Source organism: Aedes aegypti, chromosome 1, assembly GCF_002204515.2.
Source record: "Aedes aegypti strain LVP_AGWG chromosome 1, AaegL5.0 Primary Assembly, whole genome shotgun sequence".
In the NCBI taxonomy this organism is placed as follows: Eukaryota; Metazoa; Arthropoda; class Insecta; order Diptera; family Culicidae; genus Aedes; species Aedes aegypti.
The window spans coordinates 251230070-251247138 of record NC_035107.1 but is presented as its reverse complement, the minus strand read 5'-3'; the positions used below and the strand labels follow the sequence as shown (position 1 = coordinate 251247138).

Sequence of the window (17069 nt, the reverse complement as noted above, 5' to 3'; positions counted from 1 at the left end):
AATGTGATTCAATTTCAGAAGACCACACGAGTTTTCGAGTCATAAAACTTTTGAAAAATAAGCCGCACCCTATTTCCCAGGAACAGACGGAGACACGGCGAATCAATACTCCGAAGATCGGTGGGAAGAAAGTCGAAAAGTTGCAAGTTGGAAAGATGGTTTTCGGTCGTGTGGTGTTAGCTTGGCTGCTGTTGGTGCAGGTTTTGACGACGGTGGAAGTGACTGCTGGTGCTGCATCTAATGCTTGGGAAGACGAAGGTTAGCGCCCTTAAGTTGGGTTTGGATGTGGTGTCTTTCGCTTCATTGTGACCTTAAACTTGGAGGGTGGGAGCTTACTCTGTGTGGTTGCGGTTTTTGGTGGGAACGAATTAGAGAAGGAATGTCAGATACGGTCAGGAACAGACCAGTGCGTTTCACGGATTTGGTTTTTATTTTTATATGTATTGATTTTTTACAATCAAAGCTGCATAAGTACTATATTAAGTAAGTAGATTTGTGAAACCTATTGTAATTGTACTTAAGATATATGAACCATGATTTATTTTCCAGAAGCTGGAAAGCTATCTTTCTAGAAGCTGGAAGGCTTCCATTCCAGAAGCAGGAAAGCTTTTTTCCAAGAAGCAAGAAAGCTTTTCTTCCAGAAGCTGGAAAGCTTCTCTTTCAGAAGCTTGAAAGCTTCTCTTCCAAAATCTGGGAAGCTTCTCTTCCGGAAGCTGGGAAGCTTCACTTACAGAAGCTGTAAAGCTTCTCTTGCAAGTGCTGGAAAGCTTCTCTTCCAGAAGTTGGAAAGCTTCTCTTCCAGAAGTTGGAAAGCTTCTCTTCTAGAATCTGGAAAGCGTCTCTTCCAGCAGCTGGAAAACTTCTCATCTAGAAGCTGAAAAGCTTGTCTTCCAGAAGCTCGAAAGCTTCTCTTCCAAAAGCTGGAAAGCTTCTCATCAAGAAGCTGGAAAGCTTGTCTTTCAGAAGCTGAAAAGCTTCTCTTCCAAAAGCTGGAGTCCTTATCTTCCAGAATCTGGGGAGTTTTTCAAGAAGCTTACAAGCTTTTCATCCGGAAGCTGGAGGGCATCTCTACTAGAAGCTGGAAAGCTTCTCTTCCAGTAGCTGAAAATCTTCTCATCCAGAAGCTGAAAAACTCCTCCTCCAGAAGCTGGAAACTTCTTTTCCAGAAGCTGGAAAGCTTCTCTTACAGAAGCAAGAAAGCTTCTCTTCCAGAAGCTGGAAAGCTTCTTTTCCAGAAGCTGGAAAGTCTGTCTGCCAGAAGCTGGAATGCTTCTCTTCCAAAAGCTGGAAATCTTCTCTTCCAGAGGCTGGAAAGCGTCTGTTCCAGAAGCTAAAAAGCCTCTCTTTAAAAAGCTGGAAATCTTTTTTTTTCCAGAAGCTGGAAAGTTTATCTTCCATAAACTGGAAACCTTCTCTTCAAAAAGCTAGAAAGCTTGGGCTGGAAAGCTTCTTCATCCAGAAGCTGGAAAGCGTATCTTCCAGAAGCTGGAAAGCATCTCTTCCAGAAGCTGGAAAGCATCTCTTCCAGAAGCTGGAAAGCTTCTCGTCCTGAAGCTTGAAAGCTCCTCATCCAGAAGCTGAAAAGCTTCTCGTCCTGAAACTAGAGGGTATCTCTACCAGAAGCTGGAAGGCTTCTCATAAAGAAGCTGGAAAGCTTCTCTTCCAGAAGCTGGAAAGCTTCTTTTCCAGAAGCTGGAAAGCTTCTTTTCCAGAAGCTGGAAAGCTTCTCTTCCAGAAGCTGGAAAGCTTCTCTTCCAGAAGCTAGAGAGCTTCTCTTCCAGAAGCTGGAGAGCTTCTCTTCCAGAAGCTGGAGAGCTTCTCTTCCAGAAGCTGGAGAGCTTCCCTTCCAGAAGCTGGAGAGCTTCTCTTCCAGAAGCTGGAGAGCTTCTCTTCCTGAAGCTGGAGAGCTTCTCGTCCAGAAGCTGGAAAGCATCTCGTCCAGAAAAGGGAAAGCATCTCGTCCAGAAAAGTGAAAGCATCTCGTCCAGAAAATGGAAAGCTTCTCGTCCAGAAGCTGCGACTTCTCCTCCAGAAGCTGGAAAGCTTCTAATCCAAAAGCTCGAAAGCTTCTCTTCCAGAAGCTCGAAAACTTATCTTCCAGAAGCTGGAATGTTTCTCGTCCAGAAGCTGGAAAGCTTATTTTCCAGAACCTGGAGAGCTTCTCTTCCAGAAGCTGGAAAGCTTCTCTTCCAGAAGATGGAATGCTTGTCTTATAGAAACTGGAGAGTTTCTCTTCCGGAAGCTGGAAAGCTTATCTTCCAGAAACTGGAGAGCTTTTCTTCGATAAGCTGGAAATCTTTTCTTACAGAAGCAAGAAAGCTTCTCTTCCAAAAGCTGGAAAGCTTCTTTTCCAGAAGCTGGAAAGCTTTTCTGCCAGAAGCTGGAATGCTTCTCTTCCAAAAGCTGGAAATCTTCTCTTGTAGAAGCTAAAACGCTTCTCTTAAAGAATCTGGAAAGGCTTTCCTTTCAGAAGCTGGAAATCTTCTCTTCAGGAAGCTGGAAAGCAAAAACTGGAAAGCTTCTCTTCCAAAAGCTGGAAAGCTTTTTTTCCAGAAGCTAGAAAGCTTCTCATCCAGAAGCTGGAAAACTTCTCTTCCAGAAACTGGAAAGCGTCTATTCTAGAAGCTGGAAAGCTTCTCATCCAGAAGCTGGAAAACTTCTCTTCCAGAAGCTGGAAAGCGTCTGTTCCAGAAGCTGAAAAGCCTCTCTTCAAAAAGCTGGAAATCTTTTTTTCCAGAAGCTGGAAAGCTTCTCATCCATAAGCTGGAAAGCTTCTCATCCAGAAGCTGAAAAGTTTCTCTTCCAAAAACTGGAAACCTTCTCTTCAAAAAGCTAGAAAGCTTGGGCTTCTTCATCCAGAAGCTGGAAAGCGTATCTTCCAGAAGCTGGAAAGCATCTCTTCCAGAAGCTGGGAAGCTTCTCTTCTAGAAGCTTGAAAGCTTCTCATCCAGAAGCTGAAAAGCTTCTCGTCCTAAAACTAGAGGGTATCTCTACCAGAAGCTGGAAGGCTTCTCATAAAGAAGCTGGAAAGCTTCTCATAAAGAAGCTGGAAAGCTTCTCTTCCAGAAGCTGGAAAGCTTCTCTTCCAAAAGCTGGAGAGCTTCTCTTCCAGAAGCTGGGGAGCTTCTCTTCCAGAAGCTGAAGAGCTTCTCTTCCTGATGCTGGAGAGCTTCTCTTCTAGAAGCTGGAGAGCTTGTCTTCCAGAAGCTGGAGAGCTTCTCTTCCAGAAGCTGGAGAGCTTCTCTTCCAGAAGCTGGAGAGCTTCTCTTCCAGAAGCTGGAGAGATTCTCTTCTAGAAACTGGAGAGCTTCTCTTCCTGCAGCTGGAGAGCTTCTCTTCCTGAAGCTGGGGAGCTTCTCTCCCTGAAGCTGTAGAGCTTCTCGTCCAGAAGCTGGAAAGCATCTCGTCCAGAAAAGGGAAAGCATCTCGTCCAGAAAATGGAAAGCTTTCGTCCAGAAGCTGCGACTTCTCCTCCAGAAGCTGGAAAGCTTCTAATCCAAGAACTGGAAAGTTTTCTTCCAGAAGCTGGAAAGATTCCTTTCATAAGCTGGAAAGCTTCCTTGCAGATGCTGGAAAGCTTCTTGTTCAGAAGCTGGAAAGCTTCTCGTCCAGAAGCTGGAAAGCTTCTCGCCCAGAAGCTGGAAAGCTTCTCTTCCAGAAGATGGAATGCGTGTCTTTTAGAAACTGGAGAGTTTCTCTTCCAGAAGCTGGAAAGCTTATCTTCCAGAAACTGGAGAGCTTCTCTTCGATAAGCTGGAAATCTTCTCTCCCACAAGCTGAAAAGCTTCTCTCCCAGAGTCTGGAAAGTTTCTCTTCCAGAAGCTGGAAATCTTCTCTTCCAGAAGCTGGAAAGCTTCGCTTCCGAAAACTGGCAAGCTTCTCTTTTATAAAAAAAAAATGCTGGAAAGCTTTTCTTCCAGATGCTGGAAAACTACTTTTCCAGAAGCTGGAAAGCTTATTTTTCGGAAACTGGAAAGTTTGTCTTCCAGAAACTGGAAAACTTCTCTTCCAGAAGCTGGAAATCTTCTCTTCCAGAAGTTGGAAAGCTTTTCTTCCAGAAGCTGGAAAGTTTCCTCTCCAGAAGCTAAAAAGCTTCCTTTCCAAAGGCTGGAAGGCTTTTCTTCCAGCATCTAGTAAACTCTTCTGATCCCGCATTGCAACAAAATCTACAGTTTTTATCAGTTCTAACATTTGTCCGAATTTTAAGTACTTGGTCCACAACCGCAATCTTGGAGCTCCAACTGTGCCCCCGCCCAGAAGCCATGCATCATGGCTACTAATATCCCCCCATTTCCACCTTTTCCTCAGACTCCGACCACTGGATGCATCCGCAGTCGTTTCTATTCCGAGAAGGAAACCCTTCAACGACGATGACGAAGACCAGGCAGAAGCGTTTCTCGGCCAAGATGCCAGAGGTACGTTTCCAGCCGGTTGACATCGAGCGACACCCGGACTATTGGAACAACGTTGCCCAGACCATACTGGGCCGGCAGTTGGACAAAAATCAACTCAACACCAAGGTGGCCAAGAATGTTATCCTGTTCATGGGCGATGGGCTCTCGATCCCAACGCTGGCCGCCACCAGAGTTTTCCTGGGGGACGAAAGCACCGAGCTGTCGTTCGAGAAATTTCCATACGTTGGACTGTCCAAAGTGAGTAGGTAGCTGCAGTGCGTTTTCTGGTTCGTTCGTTTTGCACGGTGTTTTGGATCAGGGATTTCACGATCAAGATTAAATATCTTCAAAACTATTGCTTTAAAATAGTTGGTAATCATCTTGACATCACGTCCTCACTGAGACACGACCTGCTTCTCAGCTTAGTGTTCAATGAGCATTTCCACAGTTATTATCTGAGTGCTTTCTTTGCCTTTTTCGCATTCGTATATCGTGTGGCAGTTACGATGCTACTCTATGCCTAGGGAAGTCAAGAAAATTTCCATCACGAAAAGATCCTGGACCGACCGAGAATCGAACCTAGACACCTTTAGCATGGCTTTGCTTTGTGGTAAATTTATAATCGATCTTATAATACGCCTTTTGAAGTTAAAAAATTTCTTCCAAGGCACCAAATATCCAAAAGAAATAATTTTGATGTTTTTCTGTTTTTATCGTGGAATCTAAGATTTAAAACACCATGCGTTTGGTTAGTTCGTGTGGTTACTGAAATATTCAATAAGTCAGTGTGCGTTTGCTGCACTGTGTGCAGCCAGAGTAAGATGTCTTAATCGGATTTGTGTTCTCGATGTTTTTTGCTCCTATCTCGTTTGAATTCAGACGTACTGCACTAATGTGCAAGTTGCGGATTCTGCCTGCACAGCCACAGCAGTTCTGGCGGGAGTGAAAGCCAACTACGGAACCATCGGTCTTTCGGCAGCTGCCGCTTTGGGGGATTGCTATGCCCAGAACAACACCGACAATCACGTCCAGTCGATTGCAAAGTGGGCACAGGACTACGGAATGGCAACCGGTATGTACCAGAAGGAACGAGAAATCAAGTCATTCCTTATCCGAATCGAACGGCCCGTCAATCATTCATCAGATTAAACCCAATTCATTGCCATGTTTGCTCGTCTTCTTCATTCATCGTCATCATTTTATCAGCGCACAGAGAAAAAAATTTTCTCGTGTTTTTAAAACAACTTAAAAACTGGAAAAGGTAACTTAAACATCAGATCTGGACAAACATTTCAAAAGGGCACATCGACATTGGTAAACATTGGCTTTGCAAGACGCTGTTGAGCCCAATTCAACTCGATCACGCTCACCAATACCACTATCAGGAAGAGCTAACGCCAATCTTTCTGATAGTGGTGTTAGTTTGCGTGGCTCAACAGCAACGTTTCTAAAAAAAGGCTCAAGACCTCTTGGGCCCTTTTCAAATGTTTGTCCAGAGATAACAATTTTGGCCTTCATTTACTCAAATTACTCCTGTGTGCAGCCGAACGCACATTCCTCATCTTCCGCTTTGCGTAGATGGCCCAACTCGCTCTGATTCCACCGTAACACAACTAGCTATGCAAATTTATTGACACACTTTTTTTTCCTTTCCCGTCCGTTCAACTTCAAACGCGTCAAAACAAATGGTCCAACGTCACAAACAAACGAAAAAACAGGTTTCGTCACAAACACCCAGGTGACGAACGCATCGCCGGCCGGCGTGTACGCAAACACGGCCAACCGCAACTGGGAGAACGATGACAACGTCAGGCAAAGCGGGTTCGATCCGAGCGTTTGTCCGGACATTGCCACTCAGCTGGTTCATGGCGATGTTGGGAGACATTTGAAGGTAAGAATTTGGCAACTGTTTGTTTTACAGGTTTGTATTCTCGATGATTGGCATTCTCTAGTTACTTTGTAAAATTTATATCTTCTTCTTCTTTTTGGCATTACGTCATGATTGAAACAGAGCCTGCTTCTCAGCTTATTGTTAACTGAGAGCTTTCTTTGCCAAAATTGCCATTTTCGCATTCGTACATCGTGTGGCAGGCACGGTGATACTCTATGTCCAGGGAAGTCAAGGAAATTTCCATTACTAAAAGAACTTGTACCAGTCGTGAATCGAACCCTGACACGTTCAGCATGGCTTTGCCTAGTAGCCGCGGACTCTAACCACTCGGCTATGCATGCTCCCATATGTTCGAAGTAATTAGATGTGGAGGGGCTTATATTCCAGACGTATCTGACTTACAAAATACACATAAGTATTCTAGTAGTGTGCACTTGACGTGTACACCAAATCCTCATAACATACTCTAAGAAATATTGAATACACTAAAACCTCAATTTACGAAGTCTTTTTTTACGCTACCTCAATTTAAGTCACTTTTATTACGAAGTAAACTCAATTTAAGTCACTTTTTTACGCAGTGCGTAAATTGAGTTTTGACAATAGGGTCCTAATGCCCTGTCCCAATTTTAGTGCCAAACGCTTAAGTTTAAGCCAATAACACATGTTTACTTAATTTTCTAATGTTTTCCGTTGGTTTGAGTCCAAAAAACATTTTTTTTAGATTTTGTCACACTCCTTGGCTTAAACTCAAATTTTGGGTGTATTTTTTTTCCGTGTCCCTTCCGAAATGTCAGATAGGAACAACCCCAGTGGTAAAACTAAAAACCCTGTGGTGTTTTTGTCGACTAAGCGAACGTCAAACATGATCTTAAGTGTCAAGGTTCATTTATGGACCCAATTTTTAATTTAAAGTTTAAACATGATATAGCCGTTATTTGAGCGGGAAATATTGCTAAAGTAGTTGCAGTAAGATGCTCTTTCGTGTTATTGAATAAAAACAAGATTTCATTAAAAATTTTAGGACCCAATTCTGTGGGAAATCATTGACCTCCGGTTTGGAAAAATCGTTGGAAACCCATACAATATGGGTATTTTTGGAACGGGCACGACTAGGGGATGACGAAAATCGATGTCCGACGCCATGTTGGAATCCAAGATGGCGACCTCTGGTTTAGGAAAACCGTTGGAAACCCATACAATATGGGTATTTTTGGAACAGGCACGACTAGGGGATGACGAAAATCGATGTCCGACGCCATTTTGAAATCCAATATGGTGACCTCTGGTTTGGGAAAATCGTTGGAAACCCATACAATATGAGTATTTTTGGAACGGGCACGACTAGGGGATGACGAAAATCGATATCCGACGCCATGTTGGAATCCAAGATGGCGACCTCTGGTTTGGGAAAATCGTTGGAAACCCATACAATATGGGTATTTTCAGAACGGGCACGACGAGGAGATGACGAAAATCGATGTCCGACGCCATTTTGGAATCCAAGATGGCGACCTCTGGTTTCAGAAAATCGTTTGAAATTCATGCAATATGGGTATTTTCGGAACGGGCACGGTGAGTGGATGACGAAAATCGATGTTCGACGCCATTCTGGAATCCAACATGGCAACCCCCGGTATGAAAAAACCGTTGAAAACTCATGCATTATAGGTATTTTCGGAATGGCCACGACGAGGGGATGACGAAAATCGATGTCTTACGCAATTTTGGAATTCAAGATGGCGACCTACGTTTGGAGAATATTGTTGACGAATATCGATGTCTGACGCCATTTTTAAATTAAATTCACCTAACCTTAATAAACGAAGTCTATTTTTACGCAAATTCAATAGATGTCACTTGTTTAACGAAGTAAATCCATGAACATCAGTACAGATCAGTACATTGATCCATTTGCTTATATTAAGGCGAAGTAGGCCGCCATTGAAATTTGTAGTAGGCATCGATGATTGTGGCCAAACCGTCTCACGATTGCGAATTAAAGAAAATCACTAGGTTTTGCACTGACATTGCTGAAAATGTACAGTGCAACCTCCATGAGTCAATATTGAAGGGACCATCGACTCATGGAAATATCGAGTCATGGAACAGCAATTCTTTGGAAAGCTGCTTCTAGGGACCATCATAGTGTCATGGTGTGTTATTATGTTTTTAGTATGGTTCCATGAGTCGATATCGAGTCATGGAACATCGACTCATGGAGGTATCACTGTATCAGCATATTTTCTATGTGTGATACTTTTATGAATCAATATTACTTAAGATGACTGAGTTTTATCTTTTTGAAATTGCAATCTGGAAAATCAACAAGGCTACCAAACCGAATGACGGGCTACTTAGCCTTAAGAGTTTATATTTTATGCCATAAATAAGTATCATCAATGCACAACTACTTAAGTTTGTAGATACTCAGATCTATATATCGTGGAGTACTCGGAAGTACAAAAACATCGACACAACTCAATACAACACTTCGTTTGCCAATATGGACAGTAAGAGGCCTTTGCAATATTGAAGAACTATCTATTGATGATTGGTTACGCTTGTATATTCTAATGCCCATATTCGATAGAGATTTTAGAGGACCAAGGACATCCCCACAAATTCATACAATACATCGTTTACCCACAGAAATGGTAAGGGCCTTTGGAGTATTTGAAAACTATCTTCTACTCACTTATTATGGCCGTAGATCCAAAGGCTTTTATTCAATGGAGTCCTTGGAGCACCAAAAACATCCGTATAAAACAATAAAATATTCCGTTGACTTAAATTAATAACAACTACCGAAAAGCTAAACATTACATATAATTTGCAATTGGATTAGATGGACAAATTGATGTGAAGATTTGCGAAAAAGTTACACGTCTTCTCAGTGAGTGCGAAAAAGTTACACGTCTTCTCAGTGACGTTGCAAATTATATGTAATGTTTAGCTTTTCGGTAGTTGTTAAACTTCCACTCGGCTGGTTGGCCGTAAACCACGATTCATAATTAAAAACAAGTATTAAATTAATAGTTAAGAGACTGTGTCATATTAAAAAAAAAACTACCTATAGACCATACATCACGTTTGTAGATTCAAAGAAAATACTCATTTTACTACTATGAATAGATAAGGGCCTGTGCCATTTAAAAAAAACATCAAAGGATCGCTAAATACGTCAGTTCATTGCAGGTATATATTCCAGGAAATTTTTGGATGAACTAGAACACATGTTGTACTCACTTAATTACAAAAACTTGTATCTGACAATACAAACGCTTCTTAATAATATAACAATCTTCTAGGGTCCAGTATTGTGAGACATTCTTCTACATAGAAATGATAAATTGGCAAAACCTCGTTTTACGAACTGAGCTTCCTCGTTTTACGCACTGATTCAATTTACGCACCAACTCAATTTGCGCACCCCCGATCTAGTTCGTAAATTGAGGTTACAGTGTATAGCGGTCTTTTTGAATCATGCATGAACATCCTGGAATATACACTGAGAAAAATCTGCACGTCAAGGTCGTGTGTTAAACTTACAGATTTGCGCAATAAGATGATGAGATTTGAGATTATGAGATTTGTGCAAAACCAGATGAACAGATAACACACAGGAAATTTGCAGGAAAGTCACAGTAAATCGATATGGACGTTCATGAATCGATCAGATTTGGAAACCTTTTATCATAAGCCATAACCCGAATCAAGCCAAAAATCTGAATTTGAAAACGTTTGTACACCATATTTTATACAGTCTGCGATCAAAGGTGAACAAATTACTACATGACAATTCCATATGTTCATAGATTCCTCGCGGAAAAGTTTCGTGAATTCTTTTGGTGGTTCACTCAAAACTTTCCTCAGAAATTGTTATAAAGATTCCTCAAACAATTATCGCATCTCAGGAATTCATTTTGAAACAGGGTGTGTACTGCATGGAAAAACCAGGAATTTTCAGGGAATTTCGGCTACACTAAGGGAAAATATTTTGGAGCAGTAGAACATGGTGGAATATAGGAGAATATGTCGTTTTTGAGACACAAAACCTTTTCAATCAAGCCAACAAGACTGCGCCGCTATCAAAACGCTAGTTGGAAAGTTTAGTGCACTCAGCGATTTTTATCTATTCAGCATGAAACATGTTCAAACAAGAAAGCAGAACTTAAGATTTCCAAGTTTATCAAGGCAAGTAAACTTTCAGTTCAATGTCATTCATAAGCATATGAAACATAGTTGAAAACATTATAATTTTTTAAATATTTTTTCGCCTATTACACAAAAATAACAAAATTTGTAGGAAAAGAGCAAAAATGCAATAAGTTTAATAAAAAGTACTTAAATGTAACCAGATTTTTTAGAGTCTTTGTCACTATTTTAATGCAAGTTAAGGTTCAAAAGTTTCTATTTTAATTAAAATGGGTGCTGAAGTCACGTTTTTAATCGGCTAGCAGTAAATTCTGGTGCAAAATTTAGAACCCGGTAAATTCATGAATTCTAGTAATTTCGCGAGTGATTTTTTCAGGAATACTTCCAGGAATGCTGCCAGCAATTTTTCATTTTTCAATGGATCCTTTTAAGAATTTGGTCCAGAAATTCTTAAAGCACTCTAACGCTTCAACAAAAGTTTATTCCAGAATAATTTAAATAGAGATTATCTAGGAAAAAAACCTAGCGCTTATCCCAAGATTTCGTCCAGATGATTTTCCACTGATTTTTTCACCGATTTCTCCAGTTGTTACTTCTAGAAGATTTTCCACAGATCCTACAGGAGGTCTTCCACAAAGGTTTACTCAAGAGTATTAAAACAATCTTTTCGACATTTTTTTTCAAAAAACATACAATAACTCCTACGCCGATTCCTTTATTTATTCTAGGAATTTTCATACGGATTCTTTTTCAAAATTCATCCACTATTACTCTCAAGAGTTGCTCCAAAAATCCTTTAGGAATTGATCGATAAAATTTATTATAAACTTTGTCAAGAATTTATTGATAAATTTGACTTGGGATTTATCATAGAGCTTCTCAAAAACTTCCTCACTGCTGCTCTCCAGAAATTCATCAACATATTTTTACTGCGGTTCAAACATTTCTCTAAAAAAAAAATCAAATCAAATTTCAAAAACTCCATGGATTCTTTAGAATTTATTCTACAAGATTCCACATCAGTTAATACTTCTTCTTCTTTCTGCCGTTACGACCCCACTGGGACAGAGCCTTCTTCTCAGCTTAGTGTTCTTTATGAGCACTTCCACAGTTATTAACTGAGAACTTAATATGCCAATGAGCATTTTTGCATGCGTATATCGTGTGGCAGGTACGATGATACTTTATGCCCTGGGAAGTCGAGAAAATTTCCAAACCGAAAAGATCCTCGACCTTTGGGATTCGAACCCATGACCCTCAGCTTGGTCTTGCTGAATAGCTGCGCGTTTGCCGCTACGGCTATCTGGGCCCAGTTAATACTATAGCAATTATTACAAATCCGATCTTTTAACGATAGTTTTTTTTTTTTTGACGTAGGACTACGTCTTTGTTTTCTATATTGGGGTGCACTTTAAAAGTACGGAAAATGAGACATGTAACGAAATTAGGGGAGATTTTGAACGTTAATAACTCAGTTGTTTATGAACCAATTATTACGATTTTATTATCATTCGATCAGAAATGTATCTACGCATCGTTAGTAATATATCCGATAAGTGAATTTTGTTGTTAAACTATTGAAAATTTGATAAATGTTGACCCCTTTCTTATCCAACCAATCACGTTCGAGCATTTTTCGACGGTATCGCTTCCCACTATAAAAGCAAACGGGTCCCTGTTTCTTCCATCAGTCTTCTTTTTGCGGTCGGGCTGTGAACACGATCGGGCGAGTCATTCTCGCTTTGCTTTTGCACCCGCGTCACAGTCCAATTTGTGTCGTCGAAAGAGGAAGACGCAAGATTGATTTGCGGCGGCGATGACGATGGCTTGGGCGCTTCTCCGAGCGGGGGACTACTGCCGCTCGGAAAAGCGTCCAAGCCATCGTCATCGCCGCCGCAAATTTATTCGCGCTCCCAGATTTCGACTCGTGATAAATAAATTCAGCATCGGTGGTCAAGATGCAAGCCCGTTAGGAGCCAATTACCAGCCCCCAGAGTTGCTGATCCGAGGAGCTGCTGCTAATCAAGCGTCGGACTAGTGAAATCGCTCAAGATTTCAAGAGTGAGCATCGTTTCCAGATTTCGACTTGTGCCAGGGGATCCAATACCCGTTGCTGTTGTGCACCATCCACGTCACGAACCATTCAGCTGGTTCGTCGTATAAGCAAATTCCCCGTTTGACCATGGCAATCAACTGATAACATCCCGTAGTGCTATTTATCTGTAACCGTATCGAGGCTTAGAAAGTCATCGGCCCTTGTCAGGGCTATCAAATTTGTGGAAAAGAGTTGAAGGAATAATATTTCCGACCTTATTACATCTTATATTCCTCAATCAATCTCGCAGCTTCGTACAAAATTTAATTTGTTATGAATAATTGATGGCACGACAATTTGAGACTATTCGTGGACGCTGCAGCAGTGCCGTCGGGGTGAGTGTTCAACATTTCACAACTATTGTAAATTAGAGTGGAATTTCCGACAGTGTCTTTGATTTGCCATATTTTATGAGAACACTTCGATTACGAAAATGACCACATGTAACAAAATTGCGACATGTTTAGAATGCTTTTGAAAAGAAATTCCCATTGTACAATTTTCATAATTTTGGCACAATGGATCAGAAATTTACCTTCATATTAAAGAAAACTATTGATTATCAATAGCGAACTATTGAATATCTAGTAAATGTCAACCCTTTCATTGATGTTCGATCAATTTCTCACGCATAATCATTTTTCGCAATTAACAAGTAATTCTAAGTCCAACTCATTATTGGCACATATGCATTTCCCAGATTGGTCGATTAGAAATAGAAGAGCACGAAAGGGAGGAGCATAATCTGCTTATCTAAGGGTATACCGTGGTGCATCAATATCCGGACGCTGAAGAGGCACGAAATGTTCTAGCTCAATTTGCACGACCTTATTTTCTTACATGATTAATGTGTGATATTTATACAATTAGCTTAGGATAACATCTCCACAAAAACGAAGAAAATTTCATGGAAAATAGCAAAAATCGCATGTAAATCGTTAAAATAATGAAACAATGCTTGTCCTTAAATCCGGACACGTGAATCAGTATGCCGGACACTCATGAATCAAAATCCGGACAACGTTAAATACATTGACTATATCTATACAAAATTCATTTAAATCAACAAGTAAATGATTTTTCCGGTAACGTAAAACATACATTTACTGTACAATATAATATCATTAACAACATTATGTTTAATTAGAACATTTTTTACCTGCATTCATTTTTGTGGTTCGATGCGCCACAGAAACAATCGCGTTTTTAAGCAGTTTTTCAGCGCAAAACAATTGTGTTATCATTGATTACACTACTGTCCCACCTTTACTTTTAATTTGTTTCAAATGTTCTTCTAAAATAGTACTTTTCACTGCAAATATATTGCGATATCGTTTTGTGTCCGGCTAGAGAAACACTGGCTCACAAACCCGGACAGCGTCTTTTTGCTTTTGATTTAGTTAATTTTCACACCAAATCACTGTTCTTTCACAACAACAACAACAACAACGTTGCGAATTTGTTTTCATTTTTAATATTTTTATGGCAAAGTTTATTAGATGGAAAATTATTGTGAAATGATAAAATAAGTCTAAATCTTAAGATACGAGGAAATATTACAAGATTATTGTAAAATTTCATCGATAAATCAATAAATATTATTTGAGTGTCTGGATATTGGTCCCGTCCGGATTTTGATTCATCACGGTATAGCATGCTTCCTTCGATGGATTTGGTTTCATTCCGTTTCGACTTCCGAGCTGGCAAGAGCTCCTCCGATCCTGCGCAGCAACGTCCGCACCTGCTGATCTTCAAGCTAGCGAACCAGCGTCTGGTGATCGGTGGTCAAGAAGCAAGCCCGTTAGGAGCCAATTTCCAGAAGCCCCAGAGTTGCTGATCCGAAGAGAAAAGAGCAGCGAATCAAGCGTCGGACTTATGAAATCGCTCAAGATTTCAAGAGTGAGCATCATTTCGCCTTGTGCCCGGTGATCCACTACCCGTTGCTGTTGTGCGCCATCGACGGACCATGGCAATCAACTGATCAATCCCGCAGTGCTATTTATCTGTGGCCGCATCGAGGCTAAGAAAGCCATCGGCCCTTGTCAGGGCCATCAAATTTGTGGAAAAGAGTTGAAAGAATAATACCAATCTCACAGTTTCGTACAAAATTTAATTTGTCATGAATAATTGATTGCACGACAATTTGAGACTATTCTTGGACGCTGCTGCAGTGCCGTCGAGGTGAGTGCTCAACATTTCACAACGAATGTAAACTAGAGTGGCATTTCCAACAGTGTCTTTGATTTGCCATATTTTATGGGAGCACTTCGATTATGAAAATTATCACATGTAACAAAATTGCGTCATATTTAGAATGGACAAATCGAGCGTCCGGCTTGTGGTATCGCTCAAGATTTCAAACTTAAGCTACGTTTTCAGATTTCGACTTCAGCCGTGTGATCTAATATCTGTTGCTAATGTGTGCCATCCACACCACGAAACATTCAACTGGTTCGTCTTATAAGCAGAGAACTTATACAAATTTCTACACTTGCGTTGGGGATCCTTCGTTTAACCATGGCAATCAACTGATAACATCCTGTAGTGCGATGCATCTATGACAGCAACCGAGCTAACAAAGCCTTTGGCTCTTTTCAGGGCCACCAAATGTGTGTAAGAGAGTTAACAGAGTAATATTTCCGACTATATTTATCACATTGCCAAGCAATGAATAATATTTCTCTCAAACCATAAAATCAACAAAGCGATGACTGAAGCTTTCATTATAATTCTCGAATAACTTCCTATAGACACATTGCTGTTGAATATTCTTTAATTAGAATTACTTATATTTTGCTTCAGCATGCTGAACAAGCCTCAATCACTACTGTTCTTTTCAATGCTACCATATATTTCATAGGAAATTACTAATATAATTTCAAAATGATCATACAACCTGAAGTGAAATTTCATAGATAAATATGACGAATTCATCGGTTAAAGATAATGTAGATTTGGGACATGATTAAGAGTACACTTGGCTGCAAATCGATATATGCATAAATATTTACGAAAGTTTCGAGCACTGAAAACAGTATGAAGTCAAAACGAGCAACAATAAGACATCAAATTTAGTTAAATTAACCATCGTGGTCCTACGTCACTAGTTCGTACAACCCCATGGGGATGTACCCTTATAGTTTTTAAGAAATTCTGTTAGAACTTAATCAAAGAAATTCTTCAAACAGTCTTGCATGGAGAGTTATCTTAACAATTTATCAAGAAAGTTATAGGGAGAATTTAAAAAATAGGAGTTCTTTCAGAGATCGTTGTAGAAATGTTTCAAGGCATACTTAAAACTCACCTATGTTTCATCAGAAGCTACTCTAGGATTTTCTTTCGAAATTCCTCGCGAATATGTTTAACAATTTTGCTCCAAAATAATCCCCTGGATACAACCCTGTATGAATGACTGGGAAAAATCTTCGAAGACTTCCTTGAGTAATTTAAAAAAAATTGGAGGATTTTGTAGAGGAAGTTTGAATTCTCGAAGGTGCTCTTAACGGGAATGTTGGAGGAAGTCCTAGGGAAATTAATGGACTATACTTTCGGAGAATGAAGTCTTAAGCATTGGAAAATGTCTGAAACGGTCTTTAGAGGGATTTCTGTGAAAAATTACAGATTGAATTTTGAAGGTATTCAAAACGAATTTCTTGGAAGAATTACTTAGAAAATTTGTGAAAAATCTCAAACCAACCTGAAGATATCTTCGGAGTAATATGTTAAAGCAATCGAAGGATTCCAAAAAGACGTATAAATAATCCTATCAAAATGTCTATTCAACTTAGGAAGCAAACTCTTATGTCGTATCCATATTTTTTGTCCAGCAAGACATTTATAAAGTTTTTTTTTTCACAACCACCAGTCGCTACCAAGGTCCTGATTACCCCAAGGTATCACGTAGATACAAAATTTTAATGACGACTTCCTTCGGAAGAGAAGTGAAGCCGTGATGAACCAGCCCAGGGCTGAAGTTCTGGTTTTCTCAGGTTGAATAGGGATTCCTGGAAGAGTATTTAATATATTTCTTCAAACGACCCTTGAAGGAATTTATGGAGCAGATCCTATGAGCAAACGTAGATGAATCCATAAGAAAATGGCTAAATGGATAGCTGGAGAAATCGGCGTAGCAATTCTTGTGGATCTATCTGGAAAAGTCTGTAAACGAATCTCTGAAAAAAACTGTGGAATAAACATTTATGTATTTTCATGGGAGAACTCCTGGAGGAAGATCCCTTATAGCGACAACTGAGGAAATCGGTGGATTCATTATTCGCAAAATATCTCGGAAAATTTTCACAGTAATCAACAGAGAGATTTCTGGTGAAGACCTTAAAAGTATATAAGAAGGAATTTCAGTAGAAATTGCTAGAAGAATTTCTGAAGCTTTTCCTCGAGTAATCTGAGAGAAAACTTCTTAACGAGCCTTCTAAGTAAAAACGTTGCGAAATAAACTCTGAATTTTTCTCTGTCAACTCCGGAATTTGGTGTTTTGGAGACTTGCATTAAAATACAGACCAAATCTCTGAGA

At 40.0% G+C, this 17069-nt stretch overlaps 2 protein-coding genes across 8 annotated transcripts in view; one reads left to right on the top strand and one right to left on the bottom strand.

Moving 5' to 3' along the window:
- LOC5563715 (peripheral plasma membrane protein CASK) overlaps nt 1-17069 on the bottom strand; it is a 706277-nt gene that overhangs the window by 94718 nt on the left and 594490 nt on the right. The gene's annotated exons all lie outside the window — the stretch shown is intronic.
- Nucleotides 1-17069, top strand: part of LOC5563718 (alkaline phosphatase) — a 29661-nt gene that overhangs the window by 768 nt on the left and 11824 nt on the right. For 4 of the 5 annotated variants that reach the window (XM_021837531.1, XM_021837533.1, XM_021837532.1 and 1 more), the window contains exons 2-5: nt 81-258; nt 4309-4652; nt 5274-5466; nt 6113-6285. In XM_021837531.1, the coding sequence (XP_021693223.1) occupies nt 156-258; nt 4309-4652; nt 5274-5466; nt 6113-6285 (813 nt within the window). In that variant the 5' untranslated portion in view covers nt 81-155. The remainder of the gene's footprint in view (nt 1-80; nt 259-4308; nt 4653-5273; nt 5467-6112; nt 6286-17069) is intronic. The other variant, XM_021837534.1, reaches the window with a different exon arrangement.